The sequence below is a fragment of the Folsomia candida genome, unplaced genomic scaffold (assembly GCF_002217175.1).
Source record: "Folsomia candida strain VU population unplaced genomic scaffold, ASM221717v1 Fcan01_Sc003, whole genome shotgun sequence".
Classification (NCBI taxonomy): domain Eukaryota; kingdom Metazoa; phylum Arthropoda; class Collembola; order Entomobryomorpha; family Isotomidae; genus Folsomia; species Folsomia candida.
The window spans coordinates 8754202-8775378 of NW_019091195.1; the positions used below are offsets into that span (position 1 = coordinate 8754202).

The 21177-nt window shown below is 36.8% G+C and overlaps 5 protein-coding genes and 1 long non-coding RNA gene across 7 annotated transcripts; 5 read left to right on the forward strand and 1 right to left on the reverse strand.

Moving 5' to 3' along the window:
* Positions 1–54: 54 nt before the first annotated feature.
* On the forward strand, positions 55–4313 carry LOC110846391 (solute carrier family 23 member 2). Its single transcript, XM_022093123.2, has 16 exons — positions 55–332; positions 409–582; positions 678–787; positions 1350–1538; positions 1625–1755; positions 1892–1940; positions 2000–2156; positions 2223–2349; positions 2425–2542; positions 2610–2751; positions 2835–3020; positions 3078–3280; positions 3397–3508; positions 3570–3692; positions 3762–3882; positions 3952–4313. Exons 3-16 carry the CDS (start codon positions 761–763, stop codon positions 4139–4141), a joined length of 1875 nt encoding a protein of 624 aa, XP_021948815.1. The 5' UTR covers positions 55–332; positions 409–582; positions 678–760; the 3' UTR covers positions 4142–4313.
* A 373-nt stretch (positions 4314–4686) lies between these two features.
* Positions 4687–8153, forward strand: LOC110846928. Its single transcript, XM_022093765.2, has 4 exons — positions 4687–5299; positions 5380–5693; positions 5769–6015; positions 6106–8153. The coding sequence occupies exons 1-4, from the start codon at positions 5230–5232 to the stop codon at positions 7083–7085; spliced, it is 1611 nt and encodes a 536-aa protein (XP_021949457.1). The 5' UTR covers positions 4687–5229; the 3' UTR covers positions 7086–8153.
* Positions 8154–8289: 136 nt separating this feature from the next.
* LOC110846929 (alpha-amylase 2B) lies at positions 8290–11209 on the forward strand. 2 transcript variants are annotated; one of them, XR_004834290.1, is made up of 12 exons: positions 8290–8616; positions 8684–8812; positions 8884–9105; positions 9176–9291; positions 9358–9611; positions 9674–9903; positions 9989–10127; positions 10199–10314; positions 10386–10541; positions 10631–10645; positions 11006–11086; positions 11151–11209. XR_004834290.1 is itself a non-coding variant. In XM_022093766.2 (10 exons), the coding sequence occupies exons 1-10, from the start codon at positions 8431–8433 to the stop codon at positions 10643–10645; spliced, it is 1563 nt and encodes a 520-aa protein (XP_021949458.1). In that variant the 5' UTR covers positions 8290–8430; the 3' UTR covers positions 10646–10736. The 2 variants fall into 2 exon arrangements, 1 of the variants encoding a protein (XP_021949458.1); XM_022093766.2 differs by lacking the exons at positions 11006–11086; positions 11151–11209 and having other exon boundaries at positions 10631–10736.
* Positions 10777–13625, reverse strand: LOC118434844. The gene is made up of 2 exons (XR_004834291.1): positions 13441–13625; positions 10777–11061 (listed from the first exon to the last, which is right to left on the reverse strand). It is a non-coding gene; the product is annotated as an uncharacterized LOC118434844 (long non-coding RNA).
* Positions 13626–13785: 160 nt separating this feature from the next.
* LOC110846180 (4-hydroxybenzoate polyprenyltransferase, mitochondrial) lies at positions 13786–16143 on the forward strand. The gene is made up of 6 exons (XM_022092835.2): positions 13786–14536; positions 14632–14898; positions 14964–15111; positions 15183–15428; positions 15491–15654; positions 15723–16143. Exons 1-6 carry the CDS (start codon positions 14261–14263, stop codon positions 15993–15995), a joined length of 1374 nt encoding a protein of 457 aa, XP_021948527.1. The 5' UTR covers positions 13786–14260; the 3' UTR covers positions 15996–16143.
* A 468-nt stretch (positions 16144–16611) lies between these two features.
* On the forward strand, positions 16612–21075 carry LOC110846594 (116 kDa U5 small nuclear ribonucleoprotein component). Its single transcript, XM_022093401.2, has 16 exons — positions 16612–16881; positions 16983–17224; positions 17314–17416; positions 17526–17668; positions 17753–17909; positions 17984–18306; positions 18376–18466; positions 18542–18805; positions 18886–19079; positions 19173–19519; positions 19605–19782; positions 19865–20036; positions 20116–20227; positions 20302–20453; positions 20529–20675; positions 20756–21075. The coding sequence occupies exons 1-16, from the start codon at positions 16777–16779 to the stop codon at positions 20957–20959; spliced, it is 2934 nt and encodes a 977-aa protein (XP_021949093.1). The 5' UTR covers positions 16612–16776; the 3' UTR covers positions 20960–21075.
* Positions 21076–21177: the final 102 nt, after the last annotated feature.

Consider the following 21177-nt stretch of genomic DNA (forward strand, 5'->3'; position numbering starts at 1 on the left):
CAACATCACTGCGTTACATTAGAATAATGAATAAGCATTATTTGACTGCCTGTTATTCGACGCAGGCACGGGTTTGACAGTTTTTATATGTTCAGTACTGAAATTTACATTCGTTAACGTGGTTGTTGTGGCATCACACACGAGCGAAATTGAAAGTAGATGCCTTTTAACTTGTACCTACTTCAACCAATGCATTGTGATCTGTGTGGAAACATTAAGCAAAAAATCTTAGAGGATAGCATTGTTTGCACTTCTCATATCAGAAGAGTTTCGATCTGTTAGTGTGTTATCCATCTAGTAACAACTTTACGGAGAACAATAAACATCTTCATGTGAGTCTTATGATCGACTTATCACTATTTTTTGTTTATTTAATCAACAACATACATTTATTTGTTTAAATTTCAGTCGCAAGATCAACCTAATATCACCACGATTTCATAGCCATGCATATATAACTCAGACTTGACCCTGATGGAAGACGGATTAACACAAAATATTTACATAAATAAATAAACAGAATAACAATGGTCTCATCATGCCTCGTTCGAGTTTATTAGAGATTAATAATTCCACACAAAAGTATGATAAAATACAGAATAACACTCCAGATTATTGATGTATTTTTATTTGATAGAGTTTAATTTTTTTGTAATATTTATATTCTCCCATATCAGGTTAGATTAACAACTCTGTCAAAGCGTTATTACTTAATACGCAAATATTCTACGATAAGTCTTTGATCGGTAAAATATACACAATGGACAATCCGGCTCTTGAAATTGAGGTATGTACATACATATTTACATATGAAATCATGCTTGTTATGCAATAACAAATTACTTGAGAAAATACACACTTTTATAATCAATGAGTTACATGGGTTATTAAATACAACTAGGGGTTAAATTATTGATTAAACGCTCTTGTTTAAGCGACGCAACATTGTTATCTAACCATATCAGTTGTTGATTTAAATGGAATGAAAAGAAGAAAGGTCAGAGAATATTATTTGAAACAACAATCCACAGTTACACTTGTTTTGCCAGATGACAAAAATTTGCATACGCGTTAATATGAAATTTTCATGGACTACAAATGGTTACATATGTACATGAGAATTAGAATCCTGTTTAATGTTCTATTTTAATAAGTATATTAAAATACGTATAAAATATTAACGCATAAAATTTTATCTCCATGAATGGCTGCATAATTATACAGAACATAAACTATGCACTCCTCACTTTATTCCAACAGGGATATTTTAGTTTTGATTGTCATTCATTGAAAAACGGTCCATGTAAAAAATGATGTCTTGAATTATTGATCCTTTTTGATTAATTAAGGAGACGTCCATGTCATCAGAATCGACACAAAAAATGACATCTAGCACTTCCAGTGACAGGGACATAAGCCCAAAAAAAGAACAAAAGTCACCATCTTCAGATTTATACTACTCCATTAATGACCGGCCACCCTTGCACCTTTCTTTTGCTTTGGGATTTCAACATTATCTAACAGTGGCTGGATCTTCCGTATGAAAAACCCACATATTAAAGCAGTTTTGTACATAAGTATTTCATGTTACATTTTGAACTGTACTTAATTTAAATGTTTGTAGGTGTCCGTTCCATATATTTTGTGTCCAGCAATGTGCATGTTAGATGACGACGTGGGAAGGGCTCAACTAATTTCAACAATTATGCTGGTTTCGGGGATCGTCACAATTTTCCAAAGTACATTTGGGACAAGGTACCAGAATCCAATGACTTGCAGAAGGTTTCAAAAAGCTCAGAAACCTCTTCTCAGTCAACATTTCCATACATATGTATTGTGCTTGCTCATACTGTTGTCCTATTGTTTTCTAAAATGCGTTGTTCTTACACAGGCTCCCAATAGTCCAGGGAGGTAGCTTTTCATTCATTACTCCAGCGCTGGTAATAATTTCTTTCATTCTTAATAGTTAGACAATTCATAATTATTAATTAACTAATAGGCCATCCTCGCCTTGCCCGAATGGACATGTCCTTCTAGAAGCTATTTGGAAAGCATATCGCAGGAAGCAAGGACCGAGTTGTGGCAGCTACGGATGCGCGAATTATCGGGGGCAATAATTGTAGCGTCGATCACAGAAGTAATTCTTGGGTTTTTTGGTGAGAATGAGATATTTAATTATTACACTTTTTAGCTTAGAATACTTATACTTGCCGAACTTGCAGGAATTATTGGACTAATTTTGAAATATATAACGCCACTCACCGTCGCGCCTGCTATTGCGATGATCGGTTTATCACTTTTTAAAGTATCGGCTCAACATGCGGCTGCAAATTGGGGAATATCAATTTTGTACAAGCTATTTACATTACATTTTACTTTAAACATTTAAACAATTTCGAAATTTTAACCCTAACTCATTTACAGGACAATATTCTTAATTATCCTATTTACTCAGTACCTAAAATGGTACAAAATTCCTATTCCGTTCACGTCTAATCAATCTGGAAAACTCCGAAGATTTCCACTGTTTGAAATCTTTCCTGTAAGTAGTTCTCGTTGTATGCGTGTGTGAACGATGGTTATTCATAATGCTTGTTAATTCTTGTTAGTTCCTTTTGACCATTATAATTGTGTGGGGAATATGTGCCATCCTTACTGCCACTGATGCCTTGCCAGAAAACGATCTTGCCCGTACTGACGTCAAGCTGAATTTAATAAGACAAACTGATTGGTTTCTTTTTCCATATCCATGTGAGTAAAATAGCTGCCTAACTCATTTTCACTCTAACAAGTCGACTATACACCAAACTAGATAAAAATGTACCATATTTTAGTCCAATGGGGTTGGCCTACGGTTTCGGTTGGTGCCGTGTTAGGAATGGTTTCTGGTGTCATTACCGGCACAGTGGAGTCGATTGGCGACTATTATGCGTGTGCTAGGATATCTGGAGCAAGTCCTCCCCCAATTAGCGCCGTGAATAGAGGAATATTTGTGGAAGGCATTGGATGCATACTCGCAGGTATTTAAAAATGTAGACATATTTCGTTCCATACTGTAAAAATGTTTTCAAACGAAGGATGCTGGGGCACTGGAAACGGAACGACCAGTTTTAGCGAAAATATTGGTGCAATTAGTGTAACAAAAGTGGGATCCAGGAGTGTCATTCAAGCCGCCGGATTTTTGATGATTATATTTTCACTATTGGGAAAAGTGGGGGCAGTATTTGTGTCAATCCCTGAGCCGATCATCGGTGGCATCTTTTGCATAGTGTTTGCAACGGTATGTAAAGTGTACATAATTAAATATATGTAATTGTAGTATCTTATATGCACTGAAGAAAGGGATGACATACACATTGTACGAGCTGTAAAAAAAACAATGTGGGTATCGCATAGGTTGCGGCGGTTGGGCTTTCAAATTTGCAAGGCGTGGATCTCAATTCATCTAGAAACATATTTATTATCGGATTTTCCATTTTCTTTGCATTGGTAATGTCGCAATGGATGGGTGAGAGCTTTACTTGTTTAATTAATATTAAAATTAAAATTAATCATTAATTATTATTTAGGTGACCACAAAGATGCTATTGACGTAGGAGTTTCTAGCATCAACCAAGTGATCACGATACTTTTGACTACCGGGATGTTTGTTGGAGGAGTTTTAGGTTTTATCCTCGATAACACGATACCCGGTAAAGTGATATTTCGTCGGTCGGTCGGTAAAATGGAAAATGAAAAACAAAATGGTCACATTTTTTCAGGGACGCCCAAAGAGCGTGGCCTTTTGACATGGATGAAAACTTTGGATGATGACGATTCCACAAGTGCAGCTAATCCTGATTCTTCATACGACTTACCATTTATCGGGAATTTTATCCGCAGGTTGAAAGATCATAAATATAAATATCATAACCAATTGTACAGCTCTTTATGCGCATGTTTGTCGTTTAGAGTATCCGTATTTCGATTGTTTCCAATTTCTCCAACATTTCATGGATTCAAGGCGAAGCATCCGAAACTCCCGAAGGTCATTGGAAAGAACAAAGTTTCAATTACTGACATTGAGACTGCACCCAAAATACAAAATAATGCGCTATCGCGAGATCGTTTGAAAGAAATATACAGTGCAAATGAAAATTGATTACATATATTACTCAATATATATATTTTAACGCAAATTTTAAATCTCTTGAACTATTTGTAATCTTTGTAGATTTACAGATTGATGACATAAGTAATTACTTTTCATATGTATAATGCCGATGAGTTATAAAAATATATTCATGCAAGTTAAGTATATAAACAATCGCAAACCTGCTTTAATTTCAGTCAATTCTCAAAATTGAGATTATGTTTAAGGATGAAGCTTGTCTCATGAAATAGAAAAATACAACGTGCACGTGCAAAAAACAATACATACATAAATGCCAATACACTGCAAAAAGTGCACCCATGAAACAATACTAACAGCAGATTCATATTATTATAATACAATGAGCAATGATTCGTTAAAATTCAATTAGCGTCAAGATCTAGGTAGTACATTTAAGTACTGCATATTTACTTGAATAGTTGGGAAATAACATCTCGTAACCAGGCTTGTGTAATAGTGGAATGCATAAAGAATGTCAACAAAGGATAATGTTCATCAAGTTCTTTTTACTAGACTCAAACTAGTCTCAAGTAATAATGACATCACATGACAATCGGTCGTACTTTTAGTTAGTTATGCACTTCTTCTTACCTTTACTGCCGTCGTTCAGTCAGATTAGTGGAAGGTAGTGCATGGTTATAACAGCGATGCTGTAGCTAACGATTAATAAAAAAAACTTGAAGAGTAGCCAAAGCCAATTTCTTGGACGAAGGAAAGGGAAAGGATGGAACGAAGTAGTGTTCTTTTGGAGGTCGTCATATTATTCTTCAATCTTGCGTTTCATAATAATCACGCTACGCGATACAATAGTCGATGAACTTGTTGGTTGGACTCGTCAGTTAGCAAATACATATCTGCTCGTTTTCCTTTATAACTTGTAGTACAATTCATCCAGGTGTAGCCTCAACAATGTTGTCCGTTGTCCCACAAATGCATAGTGTCGTAATGGCTGTTTGCCTGGATAACATTAAAAATAAGTGAAAAAATCAAATATAGTTCGACAATGAAAAAGTGTGTGCATTATTGTGCTGAAATATCAGAAAGAACTAATAGCTAGGTGTCCAGGGCTAAGAATAATGAATCATCTTCCGAAAGTGGTATTATTTTTAAGTTTACAAATTGCTGCGAATGGAGTTGAATATGGACGTAAGTTTTCCAACTTGGCAAGATTACTTGATTCCCAAGCTCGATCTTATTTAGTACATCATTTATGATTCCTGTGATAGCTTCAATTTCATCGTTGACTGGAGTATTTGTAAACTGGAGGGGACCGGATCTACTCGCAATAGAAAGTGGTAGGAAAGTGCGACTCAGCAACTATCCTGGGCTCTCTGCCACACTTCCTCTCATTTCTGGGTATTCTTCAGCGACATCAGAGCAGATTTTTAAAGAACGTGGAATTTCCACTGTGGGGGAATTTGTGGTACAGGCCCCTAAGGGATATGGCATAATTGCGGTAATTCAGGAACTGAAGCTTAGAAAAACTACTCGAGAACGGGGTAACCCGAATGCTACTGTCTCATGCAGTGATTACATTCAGGTTGGTCGCAATATCAATAAGTAGATAAGTACTCAAGTAGATTATCAGACTTGATTATTGTTATTAATAATTTAGATTGGTGCCACGGGGGCTGGCGACGGTGGGAAAGTTGCAGCTCCCGAAAAAATATGCGGAACTGTGCTGAGGGATGACGTTAATCTCAAACCTTCAGGATTACTAGGTCCAAGAAGTTTTCAAACTCCAACAGGCCAAGTTACTGTCACATTTAATCACGCTTACGTCACGGAACTAGTGTACTCGCTTTTAGGATCTAAACAGAAACACATTCTGAAAGCCGAGTTAACATTTACTGCTTATAAAGGTACGTGTTTCGAAATAATTTAGTATTTATGCGCAATTTTGAAAAGTTTTAAATTCTTTGACGAATGGAAATATATTACGTGTGGAACAGATTGTTCGGAAGACGGTGGTGAAACGAATTCGACTTCGTCTTCAGATAATGCACAAGAAACATATCAAAGTTGTAGTGACTATAAACTCAGTTCAAACCTGACATGCATAAGCTCAAAGTTGACCTGTGATGATGTGTATAATTGTGGTGGGGATAGTGAGACATTGGGGTCTGACGATAATTCGGAGTCATGTCCTGATCGACCAGTGAGGACGACAACTGAAGCTGTGATTTCTCCCGAGGATAATATCGACGCTGAAGAAAAGCAGGGATTATCTGATTTGTCAACTTATTTAGGAATTCCTTCCCTCTCTTCATACACCCCAAGAAGTTATGAGAGGAAATTTCGTCCTTCGTATGTTTCCGGTTCATCCGGATCTGGCTTCCTTTCCGACTATGCAGCAAATAATAAGCGACAGTTTGAGAGGAGCTCGACCACAACGATACAACCTAGTCCCTTGGGGGGTTCCATCGAAATTAATGTGGTTGGGCCCACTCGAGAGACGAAAACATCAAACATTCTCATCAATGCTCAAGATACACCTAGTTCTGAGTTTGATAGTGAAATTTACAGTAGAAGAGAACTGGCTCATGCCATCAATTCTGTGATATATGGGGTCGCTGTTTTCATCATTTTCACAATTTTCATAACAGTGTTCGTTGTCTGCTTAACCAAGAAAATACAGACGACATGGACTGCACGACAGGTACGACGACATAGAGCATCCGTTGTCGAACAGGAGGAAGCGAACAGTCAACGACATTCTGTACAGAACGTCGGAATCCGTTCCAGCATTATTAATACCCTTTCACCCCCTGCGAGTGCGGATGGCAATGAGAGTCGAAGAGTATCTGCTGCTGCATGTGATCTCGGAGTGTATAATCCAGTTGATGTTATAATTGATGAACTGGACTCGTCGTCGCCATCGTGTGATCTTCCCCCAGCTTACGATTCACTTTTCCCAACTGACAGAACTTGACTCCGATGATGTCGTCATTTCATTAAAATGTGTATAATTCCAGTCCAGATTGTGGGATTTCCCACCAACCAAACGATGATGAGTGTGTGTCCAATGCAGCTAAAAAAAATCAGTTTTTAATTTATTCCAACCATAAGACAGTGAGTATAAGGAACTGTTGTGCACATAATGGACCGGTCTGACTAGGTTGTTGCAGGAATTACAAAAGGATGATGATGACGACGATGACATGAAACCATCAAATGATGGTCGAGTAAATTGCATTGAGAACATTGAGACCTGAATGAAATGGATAAATTGCAGTTCTCACTCAAGGTCTCTGCCAAGGGTGGAAAACTTGTCTGACGAAAGTACGCGTAGCAAATGCCATAATATCGCATTGGATTGGCAGGAACTCTGCATGAAAAATTCACAAGAAGATTTCGCGATCGTGTTCACAAGGATCACAGGAACGAAAAGTACTACTGTGTGTTATTAAACTGTATCAGTGCGGTATCCACGTTCTCCTTATCCATCCATATTCAGGATCACAACCACATCATTATTGACAAACCAAAATTTTGGTTGTTGTAAACTTACTCAGACTAACAAATGCTTCCTACCATTTTTTCTTCAATGAGGCAACCTGATTTCCTGTTTCTTCACAAGCAAGGCAACATCTCAAAATCTTTTGTTTTTGTGATTTGACCCGATTGATACGAGTCCAGCATCCTTTATTTTACTAATTGTGTATTAATTTTAATTTAGATGTTTAATTTATTTATTGTAGCCTAAAATAAATCCATATATTTGTTCATTAATATGAGAAGTATGAGAAGTTGTTGAACATAACCTTATTGTGATATAACCTACAGAGAAGGTCAATTATCGTTAGGCACTTATTATTTCATATCAATCAGGTTATGAAATAAATTATCAGCAGTAGCAAATGCTTGTAGTAGGATTACTTATTGTGAGGCTAGCATGAACTGATGTTCAAATATTTTTATCAAACCTTAGAAAACTGTAAGGTTAACAATAATTCGTGATGGAATGACAATACGCAAAATAAATAAAATGAAAGTCAAAGTTGATAAAAAATTGTATAAACAATTTTACTCAAATAAGTAGTTTTGTAGTAATAGTTGCATATCTACTTATTTATAATATAGGTTGTCCGTCCGATGCATTATTCTGGACATAAACATAATAGAATTAAATGTCAAGTTGTACTTCGTGAATATTACTGGGATAATTAAAATCACGATTATTTCTGGGCTTGTTAAATGTTGAAGCATCAAATATATAATTGCCAGTTGACGTTATAGATCAGAGAGAGTTAGAGATCAACGCCTCCGAATTCAAGATGAAGTTTTACGTTTCGATTATACCAGTTTATCTGACGATCATCTCTCATCTCACGAAATCCCAATTCGATCCACAGTTTGTGGAAGATCGAACAACCATGGTCCACTTATTTGAATGGAAGTGGAACGATATTGCCCTGGAATGTGAACGTTTTCTTGGTCCAAGAGGGTTTGGTGGGGTTCAGGTACTGGCAATAAATTGGTACAACATTCCCATTGGTAATTATATTGCATAATCTCTCATATAATAAGGTATCTCCTCCAAATGAAAATGTAATTTTTGACATGGGCCATGTTCATCGACCCTGGTTCGAGCGATACCAGCCAACCAGCTACAAATTAGAAACTCGTTCTGGAACAGAGGAAGAATTTAAGAATATGGTAATTGTGCCGTCTTCATAAAATGCAACGGGTGGCCGTTGATAATTAATACAAACATCAATGTGTTCAAGGTTAAACGATGTAATGATGTTGGGGTCCGGATTTATGTGGATGCAGTAATAAATCATATGACCAGCTTTTGGCCCAATGGAACTAAATCCACTGGGGGCTCATCATTCTCTGCAGGAGCTACTCAATACGACGCTGTGCCCTTCACTGCTGATGATTTTAATAATGAGAAAACATGCCCCTCAAAATCGGGCGATATTGAAAACTACGGTGACGAGCAACAAGTAGACAGAATTAATTGTTACCCTCTTATGGTAGTTCTATTCATAACTTATCCATCGACTGACTGATTAGGTTCGCAATTGTAAACTTCTTGGACTAAATGACTTGGACCATTCCAAACCTCATGTGCAAGATATGGTTGCCGGATTTTTAAATAAACTCGTCAAATTTGGCGTTGCTGGATTTCGGTATTAATTCTTAATGCCAATTATGGTTATGGATTTAACTTCATGATTTGTCTCTATTAATTCAAGCATCGACGCAAGCAAACACATGTGGCCAAAACAAATTCATGAGATACTGTCTAAAGTAGACAATCTAAACTCTAACTTTGGCTTCAAGGAAAACTCCCGACCTTTTATTTACCAGGAAGTAATTGATTTAGGAAATGAGCCCATCAAAGCCACTGATTACTTGGACAATGGAAGAGTAACAGAGTTCAAGTACGGAGCAAATTTGGGGAAAGTATTCCGCAAAGGAGATGAGGCGAAATTCCTACGAAATTTTGGTGAGATCACCTTCGGAGGAGCTTGGAAATTACCAGTGAAAATTAGAAAAAAATAATTTTAGGGGAGGAATGGAATATGCTCAATAGCCAAAAAGCACTTGTGTTTATTGATAATCATGATAACCAACGAGGTCATGGTGCTGGTGGAAGCAATATTCTTACATTCCGAAACCCAACCCTTTATAAGATTGCGACTGCTTTCATGCTGTCGTGGCCGTTCGGCGTCACAAAGGTCATGTCTTCGTACTCCTGGGAGCAGAAAATTGTTTATGGACATGACCAGAACGACTGGGTGCTAATTATATTTCTATTCTTCGTTATACTAAATTATATTTAAGTCCTTTGTTAAATTAGTGAATATTAATTATAATTTTTAGATCGGGCCACCACAAACTCCAGAGTATGAAATATTGAACGTTACAATCAACGAAGATTTAACATGTGGTAATGGTTGGGTTTGTGAACACCGTTGGACAGAGGTATACAAGATGGTAGAATTTAGAAATATTGTTGGAGGTGATTGTTATATATTAAATATACTTTTAGTTATGATTTGCTCAATTTACATTGAGAAAATTCTGTGTTAGATGCTCCTGTAGTCAATTGGTGGGATAATGGTCTAAATCAAATTGCATTTGGCAGACAAGGGAAAGGATTCGTCATCATTAATAATGATGATTTCCCAGTGATTGTGACCCTTAACGTATGCATGCGTACATTGTGCATACTCCCACATAAACGTTGGCTAAAAAACCTTTGAAAACTCATTTCCAGACCACGCTGGCATCAGGAACTTATTGTGACATTATTTCCGGCGGGATGCTGAATAAAAAATGCTTGGGGATTTCGATTACTGTAAATGAAGGGGGAAATGCCGAATTCGCGATTTCAAATTTACAGGAAAGTCCATTTATCGTTATTCATATGAAGGTAATTATTCCAAATAATTTTAATAGTGGTAAAAAATGTATGTATGCAGTTTTACAAAACACTTCATGATCAATGAATTATTTTTACAGGATAAAATTGCATAGGTATGCAAACTTCATACGCTGTCAACAAATTACTTGTTCATTAAAAAAAATATTTTAAGTGAATCAAAAGTTTGAAATGAATCTCCATGGACTTCATTGCGTCACCCAATTTATTTAAAACAAAAAAAGTTTACACAAGCATGAATTTATTTATTTATTTAGTCAATGCAGAAAATATTACACATTAAAATATCACTAAATTAGATTAGGTAATCGTAGATATGCATCAATAATATAGTCGAACGTCTATTTCTAAATGGATGGCTGGTTTCCGTCCGGTGAACGTCGACGTATGTAAATCGTTCATCCCGTCTCATGTTTATTTTTTAAAGAAACCTCATCTACATATACAAATTTCAGGTGTAACGTATAACCGGAATGGGCTTGTAAAATATGATGTAGCTCCTACAATGATCCTTCAGAATGGCAACATAAAAAAAGGCAAACATCATTATGAAACATATATATTGGCATAATTTACATAACTGACTACTTGTGAAAATAGATGTACTTGTCGACGGAGCAATTTTGATCAGTACTGACGCTGCCTCAAAAATTACGGAAAGAGCGATCGGCCGAGCGTTTGGTAAGTAATGTGCAAGTTGTCAACGATTCTACATTGATAACAATTTTAATCGTGTGCAGACAAATGGGCCGAGGATAGCTTGAAAGACTCTCCCGAAAAACGTCTCAACCATGAAAGCAAATCAAAAGCCACACAGCGTCAGAATGGAAAGAATGTTTCGAAACCTGTTCGGACCCCTCCTTCGGAAAAACGAACTAGTAAATCTCAAAACAAGCAATCGTAATCATTTAATTGCTTAACAAGCTATTAAATCTATAAGTATTTATCATGTCAGTCCAGCACGATCAATAAATATATAATGCTAAATATATTAATCTTGGATTTGCATGGACCTTCCGAAGATCATTATTCATGATTGGATACAATATTATACATTGCGCGTAGGTACGTCTTGATTACCTTGATATCACGACGGCAGCAATTATCTTCAAATATGGTTGTGCTGCTGTAGCGTATCCTCAACTACATCATTTTGCACACATACGTGTGTAATATTTCAATGCGCATTAAGAATATTGAGCTTGGGTTATTAGAAAGTATCATCATTTATTGCATCACAGTCGTTCTAAGACGCTTTAGCTCCAAGAGTACAACATCTTGAGAGGTCCGTGTAAACTTATACAAAAATGGATTCAAAATTGGTAAGTTGTTATATATATTATAAAATAACTGTGATGCAATGAAAGAGTCAGTACGGAAGTGATCTTCAAATTTATGCTGTGTAGATCATCCTCGTTGTTTTGGTGGGATCAGTTGCATCTCAACAACAAAATTATCGGCAGATTTCACAACGACAAGCTCGACCATTGCAACCTGTGGAAGAATTGGAACGACCGAAAGTGTATGAAGTCAGCCATCAGATTTCACCAAATGTCGGGGATGGAAATTTTCAGTACCGTTCCCGTGAGCCAAATTCTTAATTTCCATAAATAAAATAAAAATTAAATGATCATATAGCTCATGCATGTTAATATGTAACTAGAGTTTTCTAACGGATTGGAGGCAGAGTCACAAGGACATTTCGTAAACCCACTGCAGTCTCAGGTCCATCAGGGTTCGTATACGACAACAGATGAGCATGGCCAAGTCGTCCGAGTTGACTACATTGCAGACAAGAGTAAATAATATTACCAATGCGAATGCGACATATTTATTTATCGTGCAGCCCTAACAAGTTAGTAATTACTTATTGGGATTTGAACCCTAGACGGATTTCAAACAATCGGTGCCAACGGAGTTCCTGTGGTGCCAACATCTCCTCCAGAGCCAGAAGAACTCGTCCGAGCTCGTGAAGATATTTTACGACAACAGAAAACCATTCGAGATCAGCATTTGCGTCATTTAAGGGCTGGCTATGCTGCTCATGGGCTCTAATTTCCCAAAAATATCATATTCTGGAAATTTTGACCTACTTCCGGTTATCTAACTCATACATGCATGTATTTCCTGGCGAGCACAATAAACTGACCCAACACCATTTTGGCCATTTTTAACAGGCATTTTCCAGTATTTAACATAACATTAGTTACAAGTGACTTGTCAATGAGGTCATAATAAGATAAGAATGTATTGTGCATGAAATTGTATGATTTTCGTTCCACGGATTGATCTTTCACTTACATTTGCCACAATATCTAACCAAGTTTGTGTGCAATGTTGCCCAATGCAACTTTTGGTGCAAACCACAATAACAATGAAGCGTACTTGTAGATGTATACAGAATGCTTGCAATCTTTATTAAACAGGTTGGACGGAAGCTTGCATACACATACTTACGTACATGTACATATACACACAACAATGGAATCTACTCACTCCTCCACCTTAATTAATGCACTTTCTTCTTACCACCACCACTGCATATGAAAGGTACTGTAGTTGAATTGGGTCACATGTAAGATTCATGTCTATTTTTTAAGCTTGCAATCATCAGTTATTCATCTGTCTATTTGCTTGTCAATATTAATAGTGTTCAACGTAAAATATTAATAGATTTTCCAGCTAACAAAAAGCCAATAACTTTTCCCAATAATATAACGAAACCAACACGGAATAGCAGAACAACCCGAATATTTCTGCTGATACAATAATATAATTTGACAATAATATACTTAAAATAACTTGATAGAACTTAACCATTCCGTCACAGTACAATCATGTAAGATTACTTCATTTATCAACAAAAAACAGTACAAAATTGGCTAATTACCTTTATTTTCTACTCCAGGCTGTATTACATATTCCTCTTTCTACTGTCTGTAGTCGTATTTGTCCTCGCAGTTAAAATTCGGAAAGTTGTAAATGAATCTGTGGTAGGTTTTGTTTTCCTAATCTTTGTATTCTTATATAAATCTTGAATCGTATAAGAGAGTTTATTTCATGTTTCAGCCGGATTTTGGAAGATTTCTCACATCCGTGGCAGCTACATGCAGTAATCAACTACAGGAATAAGTTTTAATTTATAATTTTAATGAGCATGATACTAATTCAACCTTAAATCAGTCTTGTCTAATAGAAATAAACGAGGAAAGTTATATTTAGTGAATATGATAAATATTGTCTCACTTTCTCATGCGAAATAAAGAGGAAATAGGAAATATGATTACTACATATACATATTGTAGTATCAATTAAAGTAAAATTGTGACGACGGGCACTAGCTTCTGAAATTGGAGAAATTTACACTGACATAATCATTCCAAACTGGAAGGTTGCTGGAGAAAGTTGCAAATGAGATTTTTGGTGACTCAACTTTTGTCTTGCCTTAGTCGAGCACGTGCGGGAACCGTTCACCACCTCATTCATTCGGCAACACATATTTTTCATAAAACCTGTGATTCATTGACTATGCACAAAATCTAATAAAGTCAATTCTTTTAAAAATTAAATGTGTGCCTTACAGTATTCGTCTAACTATAATTCTTCTCGATGGTTGTTTTCTGCTAATTAAAATTAAGTTAACCTAACCTTGGTCGATCTGTAGACTACAGACTGTAGTACTCGTAATTTAGTTTGAGTGACGAATCACAATGACGCTGAAACAATGCTGTAATCCTCCTACTATTTATCAGATAATGCAAATACTTCAAATTAGGACGTTTCCCTATTCCCGTGGCAGGACCACAATGTTTTGCAAACCTCATCACAAAAGCATCTTTCGCAGTGTTCACGTTCATTCTGCTAGGAGAATAAATTGCTGGACAATATCACCACCACTATCTCCAGCCATAACAAATGGCAGAATTTTGTCCTCGTCAGCAGCCGTGCGGTCAAATATCACGAATTCTAATGCTAACTCTGTCCAGGTAAGAAAGAGTATATTATGCACACATCTGCATCTATAGATGTTGATGGTAACTGGTTTGCACAGTAAATATAAATATAATTCTTTTTATTTAAGGGAGACAATCTTCATCCTATGAAAACGGTCGCCCAACAATTCGTCGAAGCTTGTCCGTCTAAATTGCAACCGTACTTAAGGCTCTCGCGAGTAAATCAGCCCATCGGAACGTGGCTTCTGTTTTGGCCGTGCACGTGGGGCCTTGGTTTGGCGACGGGCGGGCTGCCTGACCTGGGACTGCTCGCACTTTTTGGGACGGGTGCCTTCATTATGCGTGGAGCAGGATGCACGGTCAATGACATGTGGGATCGACACATTGATAAAAAGGTGTCACAAGAAATGAATGAGGGAAAGCTCTTGAAATTGTTTTAACTAATTGTACAAAAATATAGGTACGGAGAACGTCGAATCGCCCATTGGCTTCTGGAGAGTTAAGAATGCGTCATGCTAGCGCATGGCTTGCGGTCCAACTAAGTCTTGCCTTTACAATTTTATTGCAATTGAATAACCCGTGTTTTATTATTGGAGTTGGCTCTCTGGGTAATAAAATGTGCAAATTTAAACATAAATATTTTAAATGCACTGTAAAACTGTTTTTGATATTATTATAGGACTCGTTACGTTTTATCCATTTGCAAAAAGAATTACTCATTGGCCACAAGCGGTCCTGGGAACAACTTTTAATATCGGTGTACTGATGGGCTATGCCGCATCAGCGAAATATGCACACTTAGGGTTAATTACTTTCCCATGGTTTAATATTAGTTGCTTATCCATGTATTTGGCTGGAATTTCATGGACTTTAATTTATGACACGATTTATGCTCATCAAGATCGAGAAGAAGATGCACAACTAGGTAACATGATACTAGTTAATTTAAAGAGAATCTCATCGTTGAATTTATCATGAATTAATTAGGTCTTGGCTCAACTGCTCGGAGATTTGGTGAAAACACCAAGCTCTGGCTAACCAGTTTCAGTGTCTTAACGGTTACATCGCTGACAATGTGTGGAGTTTTAGAAAATATGGAATGGCCATTTTATGTCGGTATAGGATCAACCGCGGCACATTTTGCTTGGCAGGTATTTATATCTGCTGAACAAATTATTCAATTTTAGTCAGTTAACTATCAAGAGTTACTTGTTTACAGATAACAACGCTGGACATTCATAACCATCAGAACTGCTCAGAACGATTTAAGTCTAACCGTAACATTGGATGGATTATATTTGCAGGAATTATTGGATCCGGGATGTATTCAAAATACAAGAATAGTAATAATAGTGACCACAATTTAGTGAACTCTATGTCATCGCAGATAGTCCGTGATAGTATAAATCCTAGTAAACTTTTAAACACGTCGCCTCCTGCTACTTCGCCCGTTACAGCATATGCTAGTCAAATAGAATTAAAAAACAGCTAAATTATAATCATTAACCTTTAGTACCCAAAACTGTATACTCAATATAGAATAGTGACTTTTGGACTGGACAATTTTCTGTATATCTACATTTTTTAAAACAAATGCGTAAATGAAATAATAAATGACGCACCATACATACGACACAAAATTTCTTGTATTATATTATTATTGATTTTACTACAAGGGCGTCAGACCCTAGGCGTTTAGGTCATTTGACATCGGTGATTGCACGCATGTGTTTTTCAAACCAGTCGGATAATCATTAAATTTGACATAGAATTAGAACATATCAAATAAACCTTAAATCGTTAAGTTATGTAAACTGATGCATAATTATCCACTGTAAATACGACATGAGTCGGCGTAAACGAGTTGATTGGGAAAGCATTGTAGTGTACAATACAACCTGTGAGAGTAACTCTGAGTAAATAGGCTGCAAAATTACACTTGTTTTTTTTACCATTCATTTATGAGAGTACTGGTTTTTAGACGAAGTTAGATCTGGGGAAACTTCGCTGGTGAAAGTCGGGTGAAAGTTAACTCACTTTCTCACTAGTGAGAAATCTCACTTTATTAAATGAGCTGATGTGCATTGAGAAATGTGTGCGGGGAAGTCGAATTGCCGGTGGCTTCTCTCTCTCGCAGAACGATCTACCCTCAACAAATACGCATTACAGATATTTGTCAATAATTAGTAGTGCAAAATTACTTACTACAATTAGTTGAGTTCTTGACGGATTAATAACATTACTGCTGTCGTTGGAAATAATAAGAAAAAAAGATGGACGGAGACTTGTACGACGAATTTGGAAACTACATCGGACCTGATCTGGACTCGGAGGAGGAAGAGGAAGAAGACCAACATGACGATGAGAGAGATTTTGATGTAAGAAAGATCAAACGAAGCGTTAAAATGTCTTCATATAAAAATTCTATATATATATTAGCATGCATTTCATACTCTCTTATCTGGTTTCCTCAAAATAGGATGATGACATGGACCAAGATGAAGTTCGCGAGGAGGAGCCATCAATGACTTCGACAGCCGTTGTGCTTCATGAGGATAAAAAGTATTACCCGTCAGCGTTGGAGATATACGGACCAGATGTGGAAACGATTGTTCAGGAGGAAGATGCCCAACCATTGACGGAACCAATTATAAAGCCCGTGAGGAAAATAAAGTTTGAGCACGTGGAGAAGGAGTTGCCACAAACGACATATGATATGGAGTAAGTGGAGAAAATAATTGATCTATTATTGGCTAGTTTAATGTACATTGGTTCTGGAAATGGTAATTAATTTGTATTTTAATTTCTAGATTCCTCGCTGATATGATGGATAACTCGTCTTTGATTAGGAATGTGGGTCTGGTAGGCCATTTGCATCATGGAAAAACCAGCTTCACAGACTGCTTGATGGAGGTAACAGTGTCTAAATTGTAGTAAACTAACTGGTGTCAGTTTTGGTGGAGCAAGGACGAAATGAGTATGTCTGCTTACAGATTTTCAAATTTGTGTAATTTGTTTTCAGCAAACTCATCCTGACCTTCAATTAAATCCCAATTTGGACAAAGCGTTGGTTCGCTACACTGACACTTTGTGCACCGAACAGGATCGCGGTGTGACCATCAAGTCGATGCCAATTACTTTCCTTATGCAGGATACCAAAGCAAAGTGCGTTGTGAGATTGATTTAACTTAACATAGTTATATAAGAAGATAACATTTAAATTTATTGTGGAATTTTGCAATGTTTTAGGTCTTATTTGTTAAACGTAATGGATACACCAGGACATGTCAATTTCTCAGATGAGGTGACGGCTGCAATGCGGCTTTGTGACGGAATTGTACTGTTTGTAGACGCTGCTGAAGGAGTGATGTTAAACACTGAAAGAATATTAAAGCATGCTGTTCAGGTAACAATAAACAGTAATATACCAACTAATGATTCTATGAAATAATTACAAGGTTTTTACATAAAATTTAATAGGAAAAATTGGCAGTAACACTGTGCATAAACAAAATCGACCGCCTGATTTTTGAACTAAAGCTTCCTCCCCAGGACGCGTACTATAAAATTAAGCACATCATTGAAGAAGTGAATGCGTTATTGTGTTTGTACACGGGTGACAGCAATGAGGATTTTCCAATACTTTCACCAAGCGCAGGGAATGTGTGCTTTGCCAGCTCTCTGTATTCAATTTGTTTCACCCTTAAGTCGTTCGCCTCCATGTATGCAGATGTTTATGGAGATATTAACATCAAAGCATTTGCAGAACGATTGTGGGGAGACGTTTATTTTAGTCCAAAAACGTGAGTAATGAATAGTTGTATCATTCATATTTTCGTTGTGGTTTTAAATTATTTTTGTAAACTTCACAGGAGAAAATTTACCAAGAAACCGCCAACAGCAGCTTCACAGCGAAGTTTTGTTGAATTTATTCTTGAGCCAGTCTACAAAATTTTCTCTCATGTAATTTTATGACTTATATGCAATTGCATTAATGATATATTTGTGTACAATATGTGTAACTTATGTTATGTGCAGGTGGTTGGCGATGTTGACCAGTGTCTAACATCTCTATGTGAGGAACTTGGAATTAGACTGACCAAGGAAGAATCAAAGCTAAACATTCGTCCATTGTTAAGATTAATTTTCCAGCGGTTTTTGGGTAGTTTTTCTGGATTTGTGGACATGGTCGCAGAGCATGTTCCCTCGCCAAGCGATAATGCACGGAACAAGATGGTTCATGCTTATACTGGGCCGTTGGACTCTGACATTGGAGATGATATATTGAATTGTGATCCCGAGGTATGAATGTTTTATATTAGAAATATAATGTTTTTATTTATTTCGGATTTAATCACACTGAATTTAATATATTTATACAGGGAACTTTAATCGTTCACAGTACCAAGATGTACCCAACAGAGGATTGCGTTTGTTTCCACGTATTTGGCCGAATCTTCAGTGGTACTCTACATGCGAACCAAAGTGTGAGAGTATTGGGTGAAAATTACTCGTTAGCAGATGAGGAAGACTCCCGTGTGTTAAATGTTGGTCGACTATGGATCTACGAAGCTAGGTACAATTTTCATTAGTGTCGAGTGAATCCAAACCGAAATAATAAAATTTGTTGCACATATTTCACTTTAAAATGACATTTTATTTGTTCTAGATACAAGATTGAGGTTAATCGTGTGCCAGCAGGGAACTGGGTCTTAATTGAAGGAATTGACCAGTCTGTTGTAAAAACTTGTACGATTACTAGTTCAAAGACCAAGGACGATTTGTATATTTTCCGCCCTTTGAGATTTAATACTCAAAGTATTATCAAGATTGCCGTTGAGCCTGTCAATCCATCTGAATTACCCAAAATGCTGGATGGCCTCAGAAAAGTTAACAAATCATACCCACTTGTTTCAACCAAGGTCGAAGAATCTGGAGAGCATGTTATACTTGGAACTGGGGAGTTGTATCTCGATTGTGTGATGCATGACTTGCGAAAAATGTATTCTGAAATTGGTAAGTCAAACTTACTTTTACTTTACGATATATTTATGGTGTGATTCTTTGTGAACCCTGGATGTGCGCATATTTTGTGTTGTAGACATAAAAGTCGCTGATCCCGTCGTGTCATTCTGTGAAACCGTCGTGGAAACATCATCACTCAAGTGTTTTGCAGAAACCCCCAACAAGAAAAACAAGCTTACGATGATTGCAGAACCATTAGAAAAAGGGTTGGCTGAGGACATTGAAAGTGAAGTTGTCAGCATTGGTTGGAACAAGTAAGGCTTTAACAATCTTTTACTCTGAATATTTGTCATACAAGGTGAGTTTGGTAATATTATGTATTATGTTTTAATATAGAAAACGATTGGGAGAATTCTTTCAAACCAAATATGATTGGGATCTTTTGGCTGCCCGTTCAATTTGGTCATTTGGTCCCGATACTAATGGGCCCAACATTTTAGTGGATGACACTCTTCCCTCAGAAGTCGATAAAACATTATTAAATAATGTAAAAGACTCAATTGTTCAAGTAAGTTCTTGTCATTAATCAATTAAGCTGCTTAGGAAAATTGAACAACAACTCACTGTTTCACTGTTATGTGATGTAGGGATTTCAATGGGGCACCAGAGAAGGACCACTGTGTGAAGAACCCATCAGAAATGTAAAGTTCAAAATCTTGGATGCTTTGATATCAAGCGAGCCTATTCACAGAGGAGGAGGTAACCTATATCACATTTCTAGCACCAATCATACGCTTATTTATCCATTGTCTCATAATAATGTTAAATTACAGGCCAAGTAATTCCCACTGCAAGGCGAGTCGCATATTCCGCATTTTTAATGGCTACACCACGACTCATGGAGCCCTATCTCTTTGTTGAAGTTGTGGCTCCTGCTGATTGCGTTTCAGCCGTTTATACTGTTTTGGCTAGACGTCGAGGTCATGTAAGCCTCGAATTTTATTTCATTTAAGATTAAAATTTATTATAAAATGGATATTACAAATCCCATAATTCTCAGGTTACCCAAGATTCTCCAGTTCCCGGCTCCCCCTTGTATACAATTAAAGCTTTTGTCCCTGCAATCGACTCGTTTGGTTTTGAAACCGACATGAGAACTCACACCCAAGGGCAAGCTTTTTGTCTATCTGTATTCCACCATTGGCAGGTAAGTTTACCCCCACAATTTCATTGAGATAATTGAATGTTGCAATTGGCAAATATCTTACAACGATTTTTGTTGCAAAGATGGTCCCCGGAGATCCTTTGGATAAGAGCATTATCATTAAGCCTCTGGAACCTCAGCCAGCAACTCATTTGGCACGTGAGTTTATGATTAAAACTCGTCGTCGTAAAGGTCTTAGTGAGGATGTTGCTATCAACAAATTTTTCGACGATCCCATGTTGTTGGAATTAGCAAAACAGGATGTCATGCTTAATTATCCAATGTAATACATAGAGTAGCTTTGCATTATTTTACGAACTTGATTTTTACATCTTTTGTTTATGTACTTAAAACAAGAGTAAAACACATTGAAATATAAAATTATTATTAAATCAAGCAAGAACTCCTCGCATTGGTTTCGCGTATGCATTGAAGTTTAGTAAATCTATTTTGACTACTAGTAGCATCTAAAATTAATAATTCATCAAATTAACAAAGTTCATAC